The sequence below is a fragment of the Sinocyclocheilus anshuiensis genome, unplaced genomic scaffold, assembly GCF_001515605.1.
Source record: "Sinocyclocheilus anshuiensis isolate Anshui unplaced genomic scaffold, SAMN03320099.WGS_v1.1 scaffold1545, whole genome shotgun sequence".
Taxonomy (NCBI): domain Eukaryota; kingdom Metazoa; phylum Chordata; class Actinopteri; order Cypriniformes; family Cyprinidae; genus Sinocyclocheilus; species Sinocyclocheilus anshuiensis.
Genome location: NW_015539933.1, coordinates 417,216 through 434,964, shown reverse-complemented (window position 1 = coordinate 434,964; position 17,749 = coordinate 417,216). Strand labels below are relative to the sequence as shown.

Here is a 17,749-nt window from a genome sequence, read left to right as displayed (position 1 = left end):
ACTCTTATATAGAGTCTCTTAAGACGCTGTGTGTTTCCAAATATGGCAAGGGGCGTAACATTACCGTCACATGTTTGAGGTATTCGGCCAATCACAATGCACTGGATGGCTGGCCAATCGAAGCACACCTCGCTTTTCAGAGCTTTGTAAAAATCAACGTGTTTCATAGAGGCGGGGCAGAGAGGAGCAACAATAATATACAGTATGTGGAAAATAATGTGTTTTTTATACCTTAAACCGTGTAAAAACGTTGCATTACACCAAATATAAAATAACATTATTTTTAGCATCGTCATATGACCCCTTTAACACAAAAACCTTAAAAGTCAATCCTGAAGCATTTTATGAAAGTTTTTTCTTGATTTGTAGAGAAATTTCCATTTTATAACTGTACCTTGCATGTCTGTTCTCTGAACCCAGGTAAACTGGACCTGGATCTTGACTCCGAGTTTCTCCTAGTCAGCGTGGTTCAGATCCTGGGATTCAGCAACTCTGTGTGTAACCCGCTGGTTTATGCTGCCCTCAACACCACCTTCAAAAGGGACCTGCTGGCTCTGCTCACTCGAGGATGCTCTGGTGCAAGAGGTTGCTGCTGTAGCTCATGCTCCTGTTGGTTCTGGAGGTGTCACAAACGAGTGGGCATCTCAGCAGTGGAATCAGTGGAACCCAGACGGGGCCTGGAGACAACATGCAGACAGGGAGGGATCAGATCGTGGAGCAAACCAGCATGGGAGGGTGAACCAGAGAGGCCTACATCTAACATGTTCCCCCCCATGAACCTTCTCAGCGCCATCACACACAAAAAGACCTCCAGTACCATGATACTAAGTGTTATCGACCCTCCACACACAGACAGCACATCTGGGTCTGACCAGCCTCTCACAGGCATACTGGGCGAGTGAATGTCAACAGAATGAGATTGTAATGATACCTGAAACTCATCGACTTAAATGACTTATAAGACAAGAATCCTTCAGGAGCTTTAAACAATCTCAAATATAGCCACGGTTTTTATTTTTTGCTAATAATGTGGATTCAACAACCTTTGAAGGAAGTTTTTGTTTTTGGAGCTCAGTTAATATCTCCACGATAAGGATGGGAGCAAGTCACCCAAGAAAGAAACTGAGATGGTTTTGAAGTGCTTTCAGTTTTTGAGCTTCTGAAAACCACATATGAACAAGACCAGCTACAGTAGTCCATACTTATACCAGCATTAGTTTTGGTTCCGCTCTGAGAAAGACCAAAGACCATATATGTGCACCCTTCCTAGATTGTGGTAAATATTTTCCAACTGAATTAGATTATTTGTAGAATATGCATCTCAATCTGCCTTTACACAAAGAAATCATGATTCACCAGTAAATTTCGTATTCAAATTTAGTATAAATTTACGATGTGAAAAATGTAAGAATTGAAACCACACATATGCAAAAAATTGCATACTCTGACTAGCATTATAAACAAGTCAAGATTACATATTAGATAATTTATCTTAAATGTATAAAAAGGGTCTTGCTTGCTGCACGTGCTCTCAGCGAGAAGGCGGCTTTAGATTGCGTCATGTGATGAGAGTTGCACGGAAAGTCCTTATATGGAGCTGATTTGGGTGCTTATTGGTGGTGATTGTTAACTTATTAACTTAGGGCACGCGGTCGCTCAGAGCACTCGAAATTTATTAACATTAGAATGAAGTACAATTCATATATGTACACACGTTCTCCTGCACGTATAAATACGCAATAAATCCACGCAATCATTAGTGAATGAGACCCAGTTTCTTTTAATGCCAGTTTGTGGAGAGCAGCATTAAAGGTTATTTGATGATTGTTTGTCTGTGCTTTTATGTCTCATATCCAGGAGTGTGTGCAGCCTCTTGCCTCAGGGAATGTGGATTCTGTCTCCATGGATGGGCCCAAAGCCTACTGGAAGTTCTTTGAGTCAGCAGGAGCCTGCAGAGACGTTTGGAGATGCCCAGCTGAGTGCGGAGGACACACTCTCCATAAAGCCCAATTATTATATCATGACAACTGTAGAGTTTGCTACAGGCAAGATTTCACTATTCAGACAACCTGGAGATAAGAGATTACATACAGATTGGCTGGTAAAACACGCATTTGGCACCTTGATACCTCAGCTCATCATACTATCAGCATCATTACAATGATCATATTTTGAGAGATTGTGTGTTTGCATATTTTTCTATTGCAATGCACATAAAAATAACTCTAAAGTAGCCTAGATGATTTCATCATTGTATGTCTTTGATACATTGTGTGACTTTGTAAAATTGCTGTTTATTTTGATGTTTCATGTTAAAAGTCTTAATATGTCACTGCATACCATTCTCTTTTATGAAACATTAACGTTTTCTTTATCTCAGTATGTGGCTCTAAATTCCATGTTCAGTTAATTTCAGAGTAAATTCTTTAGTATTAGGCTATACAGTATTATAATAAAATAAATGAATAATAAAGTTATTTTTAAAAGATAAAGGAATTGATTGCAAAATTATTATTATATACTTAATATTTAACACAATAACTCCATAAAACATAAAAAAAAAACACACAATTACTTTCTTTCTTGGACTTCTGATGGATGAACTTGCCACGGAAACTTTTTGGTGTTTTTTTTTTTTTTTATTTTAAAACAAAAACATTCTACAAACAACTTTGCAACAGCAAACATTTTACATTCATAAACGAGCAAACAATTGTCTAAGGGGAAAAAAGAGATACAAAACTTCTACTCATAGAGAGATATTGAGAAAATGAAGCAAGAGTGAGCACTGAGGCATGCGGCTGTGTTAGGCGTCAAGGCAGGAACAACGTGGAATCGATATAAAACAAAAACAAAAACCTCTAAAAACAGAGAAACAGATGGCACTGAACTGCTCAGAGGTAAAAACTCGCACCTACATCTGAAGAGACATTCTGATAAATTCAGTGCAAAAAGATGGCAGATGTGTAGAAAAGGCTGTGAAAATGTGGAAAAAGGTCCCTTGAAATTGATGCAGGTTTTTCTCTTGCTATTCAAATCTATGTCAATAGGTGGCAGTGCCTGCACTGTATGACAGCTCTACAATTTCATAATTACATGGGGAAGGGAGGGAGAGACATTTTGTTCTGATCTAATTTCAGCTTTAACTCAAACAAGTTTGTTAGAAGGTGAAGCTGATCTGAGATCTGTTCTGAAAATATATTTCATACACCAATACAGCTACATAGCTACACAGCCGAGTCAGACGTCACAGTACATTTACTGCTACGTAAATTAAGAAGCCCTGTTTATTGAGATATCTATTCCGCTTGTTCATTTTAATTTCAATTTGTTCCTTCGGCTTGGTTTTTAGGCAGTACTTCATTACGTTGTGCTCTTAGGGCTTCCATAAATATATATCTATTAGTTTCGTTTAATAGAAATATTTCATACACCAATACAGCTACATAGCTACACAGCCGAGTCAGACGTCACAGTACATTTACTGCTACGTAAATTAAGAAGCCCTGTTTATTGAGATATCTATTCCGCTTGTTCATTTTAATTTCAATTTGTTCCTTCGGCTTGGTTTTTAGGCAGTACGTCATTACGTTGTGCTCTTAGGGCTTCCATAAATATATATCTATTAGTTTCATTTAATAGAATTCTTGACAACTATTTACATACTAGACAAAAGGCAGTTAAACTAGTTTGTGGATGAACATAAATTTCCTTCGTCTTTTAACCATCTAAAACACGTACCTGTGCACTACCGCATATAAAACAAGAACAGCGAGCATAAGTTTGAAAAGCCTCCTTATCCTCAATTTTAATTCAACCTTTGGAAGCAGATACAAGCGTCCAAGAGATACTGACCGTGGTATTCTTTCAAGCTTTTCTTTATCTTTTCAGAACATAAACGACAACACCATTAGCTGGGAACATAAAATCCACAGCAAAGGACACGTTTTGTGATTCATATAACAAGAAACGATGTGTCTGTAGTAGCCTACACACTCGGGGTAAATGAAGAAATGCCTTAGCTACAGAAACCTATATATAGATGGCACTAAATCTGCTTGTGAAAGGACCAGAAGGATTTGTCTGTTGAACATCTCAGTCACGCCACCTGAAAGGCGCGATAAATTCTTCAGGAACACTTACTGTAGGTGAATATTGGTAACAGGTATAAATAATACGTAATTACACAAAACAAATAAATACATCACTTATTTAAATATAAATAAGGAAAACGGAGGTCGAGAAGGTTGAAAAACATCTCATCCTCGCACCAAACAGATGGGGGGCGGGTGGCAGCCAGCAAAATTCAGGGGCAGCCTGACTACGAGATATTCTGGAATATCCAAAGAAAGAAAGAAATCATGTTCTGAACTTCAAATGAAACCCTAAACTGCTGACATACGTCTGAAATCCAAAACTCAACCTGAACCAAGCTCTAAACTCATCTTGTAGCATATTTGTTCACTTGTAACCGAGTTTAACGAGGTTTGTAGCTAAGAACAGAAGTGATTCACTGCAGAAATATGACTACATGTAGTGTGAAGCTTGATTAAGCAGCGCAACTGTTTTCAACGCTGATATTATTGTTTCTTGAGCAACAAATCAGCATGTTAGATGACTTCTGACATATCATGTGACCCTGAAGACTAGAGTAATGGCTGCTGAAAATTCAGCTTTAACATTGCAGGAATAAATGACATTTTAAAATATAAACCTGCTATTTGAAATTGTAATAATATTTCACAATATTACTGTTTTTATTGTATTTTTGATCAAACAAATGCAGCCCTGGTGAGCATAAGAGACTTATTTCTTTTTTTTTTTAATCTGACCAACCCAAAACCATTTGAACGGTATCTTATTTTTATTTTTTATCTTTTTTAAATTTTTCTTTCAGTTCCATTATTGTTTTTTGAACATTTGTGCACTTAAGAAAAACAGAAAGAAAATAGACAACACATCTTTCTATTGCACTCTGCTAATTCATCTTTTTACAAATGAGTCTAAACTCACAAACCGAAACACTGTGATGTCTGGTGATGCCTGAATTACCATCTGACCCGGTTATTGAACCTTTAAAGTCACATTTATTCAATATAAACCAAGAAATGTTGTTGTCATGTTGTAGTTATGTATTCTCCAAATACTGTATCTGAGAGAATAATATCTTACCAATTAAAGGAACAAGTCTTCTGGGAGGACCATCATCCTATAAAAAAAATATAAAAAAATCAGGTTTAGCAATGTTGTGAATTTACTTAATTTTTAGTAAATAAAGATTTCTGTTTAGGAACTAGGATCTTTCTACACATCTGAAGGCACTATCTTGTCATTTCACTGCATTTCGATGGTTAATGACTGTGTGATTGATCCCAATTCTTACTAACCCGTGCCCATGGCTCTGTAACTGTCTCCGTCTGTCTCAGGGCTGAGGGACTCGATCGTGGTGATTCCTCGTTGTAGACTGCAGGAGGGAGGGCAGATAGACTGGTTTGGGAAGAGCTGGTGGTGTTTGGCAAGCTGTCGCCCAATCCCCGGTCCTCATCTTCCACTGGTATGCTCTTGGTGCATGTTTCCTGCGTTTCTTGCGTCAACAAGGGGCGGGACTCTGGGCGTTGCCCCTCTTCCCTCTCTAATCCAGCATTGTGGCTGTTCTCTTGGTCCTCTTCTGATCTTGAACGCTCATCCTAAGTGACGTCAAGAACAACAAAAATTTAGTCACACTTTAATTTAAAGTAAATAATTTAATAAAAATGTTTTTTTTTACTGTATAATTTATATAATATAATTATATTATTTATATTATATAATTTAATTCATAAAATAATTTAATATTTATTTTTAAATGTTAAATGAAAGTTTATTTGCAGGCTGCATCAGAATAATATTAACCTAATTCATCGAATAAATCAAAATAAATGCATAAAAAGCCAACAAACTTACAATAGGAACCTTCACTTCTTTACAATCACCAGCAGGGTCTGAAATAAAGTTGATAGCAAATAGGTCCATAAAAAATATGTATTTAAAGCAGTTTCAATAGAAGTACATTTGATTTTCCACTCTGCAGATCTATGCCATAATACTATGAAGGCATTAATTGTTGTACAATGTGCTATGAATGTTTTTAAATGTCTTCAAACTTCTTATACATATATGTGACCCTGGACAACAAAACCAGTCATAAGGGTAATTTTTTTGAAATTGAGATTTATACATCATCTGAAAGCTGAATAAATAAGCTTTCCATTGATTTATGGTTTGTTAGGATAGGACAATATTTGGCCGAGATACAACTATTTGAAAATCTGGAATCTGAGGGTGCAAAAAAATAATCTAAATATTGAGAAAATCGCCTTTAAAGTTGTCCAAATGAAGTTCTTAACAATGCATATTGCTAATCAAAAAATACGTTTTGATATATTTATGGTAGGAAATTTACAAAATATCTTCATGGAACATGATCTTTACTTATTGTCCTAATGATTTTTGGCATAAAAGAAAAATCAATCATTTTGACTCATACAATGTATTTTTGGCTATTGCTACAAATATATCCCAGCAACTTAAGACTGGTTTTGTGGTCCAGGGTCACATATAACAACCGACACTGCAGTGTTATTAAATACAAGGATTAAAAAATTATTTTTAACATACCGCTTAGTCGACGTTGGCGTCTCTTATGGAGGAAAAACATTCCAACCGCAATTACAATCAGCAGTACTAAAACTGATATACCAACTGCTGAAAAAACAAAGAAGATTAAATTAAATATTCCCTTCTGTTCATGATTACATGATACAGTGTTATTAATGTCAAGTTTGAGTCACTTACTTTCTCATTTCAAGTTAATTTTGGATTTTCGTTTGCATATGCTTGCCTTACCTGTAGCAACAGTGTTATTTGATGCCGAAGGCTTGTCCGTTGGACCTTCTGTCGGAGGAGAGTTTCGCTTCCTGCACTTCGTATTGGATGTCGCAGTGCAGCGGCTCACTTCTTCCTCATCAGCTTTGCACCTGCAAAACCACAGTCAAAAATATGCCTTTTAGAAAAGGTGTGAAGCCAAAGGCCTAAAATAGGAGTCTTTAAATGATTGTCATTATGAATAGCACAGTAATAGCCTCAGGGGTTAAAGGTGGAGAGAGTAAATCAGTGGGAAAGGGATCTGACTCATTGGATGTGGAGATCTAAAGCAGAGGCTGGGGCTGAAAGGTTAGGAGAATAGAAGGTGAGAGCGTCAGAGCTGTCTGCTTTCATCTGGGTGTTGTGCTGCAGATCAGAGGTCAAATGGGAAGAGCACGTTCCAGAGGGAAGGAGGAACTCACTTGGCGCATTTCTTGCACACTTCACAGGGCTCGTCCGGCAGGCAGAAGGTACCGGGTTTGCATTCACACTTGGTGTTGCTTGCTCTGGTGCATTCTGTAACCACGATCTGATCTGTGAAAGAAGGAAGAGAAGCAAAAAGGTGAGGGAGGGAAGGATGAAGAAATCAGAACAAGTGGGAGAGAAGCAATGGACCTAATGGTTTTTGCCTCAGCAAACAGTTAAAATGCATGGAACACATATGAATGTTGGATCAATCCAGATTTGATTCAGATTCAGAGAGAATGATTTAGTGTCTATCTGTTACTACTAACATTTGTCTCAGAACAGCTGGAAAAGAAAGAAAGTCTTAAGACACATCAGAAGGGTGAACTGAATGATTACATCAATCCAGATGCTAAGAGAATAATCCAGAGCTAGATTTAATCCAGATCTAGAAAGAAGAAAAAAAAGATTCTATATATATTATCGTTACAACTAGCACCTGTCTCAGAGAAAATACTAATGTCTGTTAATGTCGGATAGATGCAGATCCTATTCTAGATTTAATCCAAATTTAGAATAATAATACATTTATTAGTATGCATTTTAAAACTAATATCTGCGTCAGAAGACCGTAAAAGTGCACCTCTACAAGGTAAAAAGAATTATATACATTTCAGATAAATCCAGATCCTGATCCAGATTCAATCCAAATTTAGATAAAAACAAGATTCACAGTATTATTGTTAAAACTAATCTCTAAGCCAGCTAAAATGCACTCTTCAGGGTAAAATAAGATATTTACATTTTGGATAAATCCAGATCCTGATCCGGATTTAATCCAAATTTAGATGAAATAATACAATGTATGTATTTTAAAACTAGTATCTGCCTCAGCAGAAGTAGAAATGCACTTCTGAAAGGTAAAATTAATTGTATGCATTTCAGATAAATCCATATCTTGATCCAGATTCAATCAAAATTTAGATTAAAAAAAAAAAAGATTCATAGCATTATTGTTAAAACTAATCTCTAAGAAGACCGCTGAAATGCACATCTGCAGGGTAAAATTAGATATTTACATTTTGGATAAATCCAGATCCTGATCCAGATTCAGTCCAAAATTAGATTAAAAAATGATTCAGTGTTTAAATGAATGATTGGTCAATTTTCAGTCAATACAGATCCAGTTGAAGTCCAGAATCAGATTCACTTGACATTCAGTACAACAAATATCTGCCTCAGAGAATGCAGATACTGCATGGGAAGTCTTAATCAACACACCCTCGTCACTCAGCAAGCAGAAGGGCTAACCTGGGAGTGATTAATTGCGCAAAATTGATACCGAACAAGACGCCACATGATATAGGCACGCCCTGCATCATCCTAAAACACACGCATGCACACAAACCCGGACAAGAGACACAAAGGTGCGCATAAACTAGAGGATAGATCAGTCATTCATACACACACAATTGGCTAGTGAAAGAACACAGGAGTGGGGCCACACCCAGGACGTGTAACATTAGGAGATCAGATTCCTAGGAGCGAGGTGTCCAGCACAGGAAACACTAGACTCAGCTCTATTCATGGGGCCTGCTTATGTCCCTGTCCTCTTGAGAATCCTATGGGTGGGTCATTGTCTAAACGGGCGAGCGAGATTTTGTTTATACGAATATGTAGTGTTTACAACAGAGTTTGGATCTGATCAAGCAGTAGGGTCTTCTGGGAAAGAATGTTTAGGTAAATCAAATGATTTAATAAACAGTAAAATGTGGCTGTCCAATCAAAATAAACAGCACTTTAATGGATGGCTTTGATTTCATAGGAACCAGGGAGAGACTAAATAGCTTTGCAGAAGAATGGGCTGTCACAGCGTAGCTTTCTGCGATGGGTTCAACGTGCTTTAGATGTTCCGTCTCACTTGGAGATCACAGTATGCCGCACATTTTTCCATACTGTACAAAAGGCGAGTCTGAATTTCCAAAAGCAAATAATTCTGATGCCAGTACAGTTTTATATCATCTCTGAGATTTTTTTGTTTTCTTCTAATTTATGTTTTCCGACAGCAGATTCAGAAGTTAATTGTTTGTCCAGTAGTCACCAGCGATGGGTTGCGTTGCTACCTTCCCAGCACGCCAAGGACCATGTGTGTTCCATTATTCATTCGAGATGTATAAATGTTACATTCCTGAGTGCTCTGCTTCTCTAGAGAGTCAGTGCAGACTACAGATGGCTGTCTACTGGAAAACTCAACAATCAATTACAAAAGCAGAAGGTTGAGATTTCTATACCTCCAAGTGCCAGTCACAGGCCTGACTCATAAACACCTACTTTAAACAACTATAAGAGAAAGATCTGGCCTTGCCTTTTACAAACATCTAATTGTGATATTGACTAAATGGCTGGTTTGGAGAGGAAAGTGGAGATTGTTACCTCTGTGGCACTGGCTGCACTGCAGACACTGATCCATGCCTGTGGGGTGTTCGGCATACGTGCCCTTCTCACATGGAGCGCAAATGCCCTTCTCCTGGTCACTGCTACACTTTTGTTTCACATAAGTGCCTGTGAATTTAAAAAACAATGTGACAGACATTAGATCTCAAGATATTGTATTTGGAGAAAAAAAGCAGAATAGGAACAAGTTTGTGTTTAGAATCAAACTCATTTAAAATAACTGTATAATTAAGACCACAGAATGCAACATCTGGCCAAAGCTTTTTCTTAGTATACAGTGGGTACGGAAAGTATTCAGACCCCCTTAAATTTTTCACTCTTTGTTATATTGCAGCCATTTGCTAAAATCGTTTAAGTTAATTTTTTTTCCTCATTAATGTACACACAGCACCCCATATTGAGCAATATAACAAAGAGTGAAAAATTTAAGGGGGTCTGAATACTTTCCGTACCCACTGTATATGCTGACACCAATGGTCTAGTATTAAAATATGAATTAGCATTACTCGTATGAAAAATGCATTAAGTAAAGTACCTTTTAAGTAACCTCCCCCCCCCCCACCAAAAAAAGACCACAGAATACAACGTTTAGTCGAAGATGTTTTATGCAATTTTGAGACCTGTTTAAAATACATGCCATATATTAAAATGTTTTTTCTTGGTATATACTCTGACACCAATAATCTAGTATTAAATTATTAATAATTAGCATTTCTCATATGAAAAAAGTACCTTTTAACTTAAGTAACCAACCATCCTTTCAATAATCTATTTTTAAGTGTATTCATGCCATTATTTTTCATAAAAAATTGCTTGTTTTATAATATATATTAAATTCTCTCATATCTTTTGTTTTATATGGTTTTACCTTGGTAATGAGAAACCATCCTGTGATTATCATGGGCTTATTAGACAAACTATACAAAAATAATAAGTTTTATTACATTGCACATATTCTCACTGTAATTCCCAATACTATATTTCCAAACTGTATATTTTGTGTTTAATTCCCATCAGGCGGTTTGGTGATTTAAGCTGCTCTTCATGTGTGCTTCATGTTTGCAGAGAGTGAAACGCAGGCCTCCATTCCTCTCATTCTGGATCTCCAAACACCTCCTTCAACACAAACCTTACAATACCTCTCAACAGACACAGCTCTCTGGTGAACCAGAGTTTTACAAATAAGAATGCCGAGTTTTAAGCTAATGAAGACTGTTCTGTAAAATAACCATTTTGTTTCTGTTCAAATTTTCATCAGAGAATAATACTCTTAATAGCAACACTGACAGATGTTTGTCAGCGCCTAATCAACATAGCCTGGAAAGCAATTTTAAACATCTTGAAAACCAGCGTATGCTTTAATTTACTTTAAAATCTTTGCGTTGAGCGAGTTGAATCATTTGTGTTTACAATACTGGCCTTTACAAGGGAAGTTCTCACGGTTTGACAGGAACGTCAGAGATGGATCTTCACTGCAACTTACCAGCTTCACAGTTCTTGCAGCAGAAGTTGATGTGAGGGTATTCCTGGTTCTCCACGCAGTTCAGCTGTCTGGCTGTGCGGTTCTGGAGGTCTCCTGCAAACCCAAGCTCTGCCGCTCCATGACCCACATGAATTAAAGCAACGATTATAGGGACCTAGAAAATGAGAGAGATTTTTCAATGTGCATTCATGATGCCTTGCATTCATGTATCCCAGTTGGTACTTGGAAATATTTTGGTTTTGCTTGGTTAAATCTGAAAAACAGAAATTATAACTTAAATATTCAAAATAAAAATATAATTAATATTTTAGAAAATATTACGATTAGGTTTGTTAGTAGATTAATATATTTATCATATTGAATGCATTTTGTAAACACATTGATGATGAGTTATTCAAAAAAAATAATTAAAAACTTTAAAATCTTTGCGTTGAGCGAGTTGAATCATTTGTGTTTACAATACTGGCCTTTACAAGGGAAGTTCTCACGGTTTGACAGGAACGTCAGAGATGGATCTTCACTGCAACTTACCAGCTTCACAGTTCTTGCAGCAGAAGTTGATGTGAGGGTATTCCTGGTTCTCCACGCAGTTCAGCTGTCTGGCTGTGCGGTTCTGGAGGTCTCCTGCAAACCCAAGCTCTGCCGCTCCATGACCCACATGAATTAAAGCAACGATTATAGGGACCTAGAAAATGAGAGAGATTTTTCAATGTGCATTCATGATGCCTTGCATTCATGTATCCCAGTTGGTACTTGGAAATATTTTGGTTTTGCTTGGTTAAATCTGAAAAACAGAAATTATAACTTAAATATTCAAAATAAAAATATAATTAATATTTTAGAAAATATTACGATTAGGTTTGTTAGTAGATTAATATATTTATCATATTGAATGCATTTTGTAAACACATTGATGATGAGTTATTAAAAAAAAAATAATTAAAAACAAATAAAACAAAAAAAAAACAAATTAGAAATACAGTTAAATTAAACTACTACAATCGTAAGCACTTCAGACAGCAGATGCCTTTACTCATCTTCTTGTTAACATTATTACAAACATCACAGGAATAAAGAATAAAGTTTAGTCTGAATTTCATTCATAAATTAATTTATTGCCGTTGCTGCTAATGAATAGGGATTTGAGCTTTACTTATGGGGCTGTGTGGAGGCACACAAGACAAAAAAAAAAGTCTGGGAAGAACAGCAGATAAGAGGTTTCTTCAAGAGAAATACCAGTTTTATACTTTCACACGGCTGCAGTCATGCTCTTTCACACACATTTAGCCTTTCTTTCTCAGTTCCAGAGGCAAACAGAGAGGTATTCTGAGTTCTCATAGCTGACCTTGTGTGAGCAATCTAGCATTTAATTCAAACCATCTGATGTGCACATCCGCAGAGCAAAGCAAATTAACAGAGCAGGAGAGAGTCTTTCCCTGGACCAGAACAAAACAACCTACCCTGACAAAACGCACATACACAGAACTCTAAATGTGCTGTGGGATCCATGGAAATAGCAGTAAACATCTAAAAAACTATTTCTTAAATGGTGGGAAGAAAGTAAGTTTTGACAAGGTCACCGACAACAGTGCGAAACAATGCTAAATGCATTGTACTTTGAGTTTCATTTCAATCAGTTTTTGTTACCATTAATGGCTTACTGTCCATATGACAATGCATATTTAAAACTGCACATGTACAACATATTTTAATAAACATGTATTATATATGCTGCCCTGTAGCAAAACTGCATGGTAATTTTAAACTCTTAAAGGTACAGTAGCAAAAACAGCCTGTTGAATTGGACATAGTCTGTGGAAAATGGTCATGTAAAACTAAATTATGACTGCTTTGGTGCAAGGAACCTTGACTAATATTATAAGTGGACTTTAAGGGGGAAATGCTACAAAAGCGCTTATTTTTAACATCAAATACGGCACTATAAACAAATGTTCCCAATGCTGGTCAATGGCCATTCAGTTCGGTATCTCTGTCTTTTTGTCTCAGAGGATAATGGGAAATGTAGGCCGTTAGATGGAGCCAGTGGAGTCGAGTTGCCACGGAGGTGTATGGCGGTGGTGGTGCGTGTCTGGGAGAATGTGGGTCATTTGAAGTGGTGGCTCTAAAGTGTGTTGTTTAGCCGTAAATGAGGCCTTCTCATTGTGACATGCTGAAAAGAGGAAGAAGAAAGAAGGGGTGCCTCAGGGACCGAGTAAAGTGCTCGTCTGAAGTAGAAGACCCCTTCTCCGCATGCATAGTCCATACAGAGCTGCTGTTGACTCCCTCACACACACATCTCTGTCTGCTCACAACGACCTCTTGTGTCTCTGTCTGCTCTCTTCTTTTCTCTCATTTGACTTACTCACACACACATACACATACAAAGAAAGAATGAAAAGCAACCACCCTATCACACTCCTTTTCCTCTTAAACACACACACATATAAAGAACAACCCTTGCCTCTACTTCTCTTTATCTCCCACACACATTGGCCTTTTTTGAACATGTCTGTTAGACACTCATTCAACCATATGGATGTGCTCTGATACACACACACACACACACACACACACACACACAGTCCCCAATGCACAAAAAACTCACATACCCACAGGCACACACACACACACACACACACAAACACACACAAACACACACAAACACATTCCCACATATCTCTTTTATCTTGAACACTTTGCATTTAACTGAAACTTCACGGCTCTATTTGGAGAGTAGGGTTGTGCTGCTTTTCTCAGTAGTAAAACATAATATAATACGTCATTTAAAACTGCTAAATTTGATCAGATAGTAATTAAAGATGGTAAACTTGTAAAATCACAGCTTGATGTACAAATCTTTTAGGACAGCGGTTTTGCTTTATGATGCTGGTTGGACATTCGCACAAAAGTGAAATAATGAAACCAAACACTGAACTATTTTAATATGCAAACGGTTATGGTTGGCCAACCATTGTTTACCAATATAATGAATGAGCACTGTTGTTTCTCAGGGCAGGCCAAGTTTATGAATTCTGAATGGTTGTTGATGTATAAATATGGGAGTTCGCATGTTAATATGCTCATAAATATGCAGGATGTGACATAATCATGCTGAATTCTGAATGACCTATTTTTGTAGCTGTGTTTGCAACAGAATATTGTACTGTAAAGAGTACTGTATATTATCTGTGAAAAATGTAAAAGAAACAGTACAGATTCTAATAGCATGCTTCATTGTTGTCTCAAATGATGACACTGAACATTTAAAAATAAAATTTTTTAAAAGTCTTTTTGAATTAAAACATTAATTGAAGAACATTCGAATAAAGAGTCAATAAAAATTATCATAATACATTTTTAAAGACATTACTTATGCTCATCAAGGCTGTTTATTTGATCACAAAAGTAGTAAAAACAGTAAAGTTTTAAATATTATTACAATTTAAAATATATTTCAATACATTTTAAAATGTCATTTATTCTTGTGATTGCAAAGCTATATTACAAATTTGCCATTACTCCACATGATCCTTCAGAAACTATTCTAATATGCTTATTTGGTGCTCAAGAAACATTTCTTATTAATATCAATGTTGAAAACAGCTGCTTTCTTTTTTGGAAACCATCATACTTTTTTCAGGATTCTTGAATGAATAGAAAGTTCAAGAGCATTTATTTGAAACCGAAATCTTTTATAATATTTCTAAATGTATTTGCGGTTACTTTAGATCAATTGAATACATGTTCATATTGTATTAAAAAATATATTTTTTAATGGTAGTGTATCAAGTTGAGTGCATTGCATTGTGGGACTATCCCATGCAGTATATACTTATACTGCACTTTTTTTTTTTGCAAATCTGAGCATTCTATGCATGCTGCATAGCAAAAGTAGCATGCTATTCAGTAGCCTTTGATTCCATGTGCCTTTCACTGTTTTTAGTCAATAAGTTAAGCTACATTGCTAATGACAAACTGCAACAGCAAAACCTCAAATGTTGACAGTGTAATATTATGTACTAATATTTGTAGAATAGCAACAGGGTTTCCAAAACAGAAGAGCAATCAGAGAAGACATACCGCAGAGGAGAACAGCAGAATGCTTCTTGTAAACTAGTATCAAATAGAGCCGAACAGCTGCGTTAAGAAACCACAGAGGACCAGGGGTATTAGAGAATATGGTGATACGTGCTATAGTGTGCAACACAACCAGTAAAACGAGGTTCTCAACAAATACCGCACTGTCCAAGCCGCAGATTTGAACGCTAATCCATCTTTAATAGCTGAAATATCACAACGGCCACAGTAAATCAACTCAAAAACAGAGCAGAGACTCAATTCGGGGTTGGAGATGCAATGTTTGGAACTCGGACGAGGGTACAATGGTCTTCTTGTTGGAAGACGGACTGAGTCTATCAGCCTCCAGGGGAATCGAGATGCCATCGAGTGTCCACACAGACAGTAAAACCACTCGAGACAATGAAATGAGTGCAGGCGAACCGAATGCATGTGTGAGAGTTTCTTGAGCGAGTATGTCTGTGTGTGTGTGTTGGAGGGAAGTCTGAGACAAACTTTGGCTCCAGTGGAGCTCTCTGGATGTCAGCCATGCCTTGTTGTTCTAAGGGAGTTTCCTGGATTGAGCAGCGCTGTCGAGCCACACTCTCTCCGCGCTCACGTCAGACTTTCCACAGACGTTCACATGCACACACACGCACAATCGCACCATTTAGACAGCCGCCGGGAGGTGGGGTCAGAGAGCGACGACTATGGAGTGCTGGAGGAATTTGAAAAGAAAAGGAGAAGGGGGACAGATACAATAGACGGAGTGTGAGAAGCCCAGAAATGGCGCAAAACGTAGGGCAGGCGTATGGGAAGGCATGGCAGAGAGGAACGACGAGTGAAAGAAGAGTCTTGACTCCAAACGGACACACTGAAACCATTCAGACGAGTGGAACATTAAAAGTCACACTAATGAGCTACAGTACTCGCTCTTTTACAGCCAAACACACACACACATACCGCAAAGACTGAATTTTCCCAGACGGGATGAAAAGCACACGTATCAGTTGCTGCAGCCTGAAAAATTAGTAGCTGCATTAATGTCCGACACCTGTTCCGGACCCCCTTGGCACATGCAAACCCATCTGGGTCAAAGTTCGCTGATTTACCAATGACATCACCCACCAATGACAGTGGAGCCTGTCTGACAGACATCTATGCCAAGCGCTCGTTAAAAAGCAGTCAAACTTTTTCCTGACTGCATTTGTGTGTGTGAATGCTATGGAAACTCCACGTCTCCATGGCGACACGTCTGATCCCGGGACAGGTGGTGTTTTTTTTTTTCTTTGGAGAGGCACGGATGGGAAGGCCGTGGGGGCAGTGACATCACTTCCTGTGTCTGCACATTCCAGATCTGGTGAATCACTGGATACCAAAGCTACACTAGAACTAACTTGTAAGCTTTCTTGCTGACAGCTCATAGTGAAACTATTAACAAACAAGGAACATTAAACATTAGACGTCATGACATGACTTGCTGGAATGAAAAAAAAAAAAAGCGCTTCTGCAATTATAGCCACACCTTTAGAAGATTTTAGTAAAAATACAGTGACTTCCTTGTTGCTTATACCTCAAAACAGTCTTATTTTCAAGCATGTCTAATTTCTTTTTTTTTTTCTATCTTCATTTTCACTGACCTTGACACAAACTATAAGTGTAATTGTTTTACGAATATTAAATATAGTTTTTTTTACTATAATTTAATTACAATTTTATTTTTTAATAACTTTAAAATAGTGCTGACCCTATTGTGCAAGTCACAGTTTCATAAACCGACCAGAACTCACTTACACTGGCCTTATTTTTGAGCCCAAAAAAAGTTTTCTTAGTAAAAAGAATTTAAAATTAATCAAAGCTGTCAGATCATATACTTACAAAATATATAAACTTGTATTACATACATAAAGTCATGCTTATTTCACTGGATTTTGTGATACAAACATCCAGAAGACATTAGCACTCAAATATATACAATTTAGTAAAAACTACAATCTAATCCTGTCTGAATAATTACATGAAAAGACAAATCTTATGCTAATAATTGTAACTCAAACGTTGTTTAGAAAACTAATCTCGTCTGAAAAATGCTTTTGTGGACCGGTGGTCTGGCTTTTATTAGCTAGCGCTGCTAAAAGTGAACTATTGTCTCTATTATCAGTGCTTCAAGACTATCCCGATAAACCACTGGTGAACCATGACAAAAGCGTCTCAGTTGCGGAGGGACGCGGGTCACCCGGTAGGCATGACCGGTTAGAACTAAGATAAGACCAGAACAAACTCAACGCAAACTGGCTTCCGGCTTTCCCAGGCAATTCATTTATACAGGAGGAAACAGCAGCGAAATCTGGTTCAGACGTCAAGGTCTGCGCTCGGTTCAAATCGAACTTGTGCATTTCAGTTATCTCACAGAACATCCTCTACAAAAAAATGAGCAGGAAACGCGCG

At 37.3% G+C, this 17,749-nt stretch overlaps 1 protein-coding gene across 1 annotated transcript in view; it reads right to left on the bottom strand.

The window, feature by feature from the left end:
* Window positions 1–558: 558 nt before the first annotated feature.
* The window catches only part of LOC107686911 (tumor necrosis factor receptor superfamily member 10B-like), a 25,104-nt gene continuing 7,913 nt past the window's right edge, over window positions 559–17,749 (bottom strand). The window contains exons 2-10 of the mRNA XM_016484057.1: window positions 11,777–11,930; window positions 9,742–9,870; window positions 7,326–7,437; window positions 6,886–7,016; window positions 6,658–6,744; window positions 5,944–5,981; window positions 5,388–5,687; window positions 5,173–5,209; window positions 559–677 (exon numbers count right to left, since the gene is read on the bottom strand). Of these exons, the coding sequence (XP_016339543.1) occupies window positions 559–677; window positions 5,173–5,209; window positions 5,388–5,687; window positions 5,944–5,981; window positions 6,658–6,744; window positions 6,886–7,016; window positions 7,326–7,437; window positions 9,742–9,870; window positions 11,777–11,930 (1,107 nt within the window). The remainder of the gene's footprint in view (window positions 678–5,172; window positions 5,210–5,387; window positions 5,688–5,943; window positions 5,982–6,657; window positions 6,745–6,885; window positions 7,017–7,325; window positions 7,438–9,741; window positions 9,871–11,776; window positions 11,931–17,749) is intronic.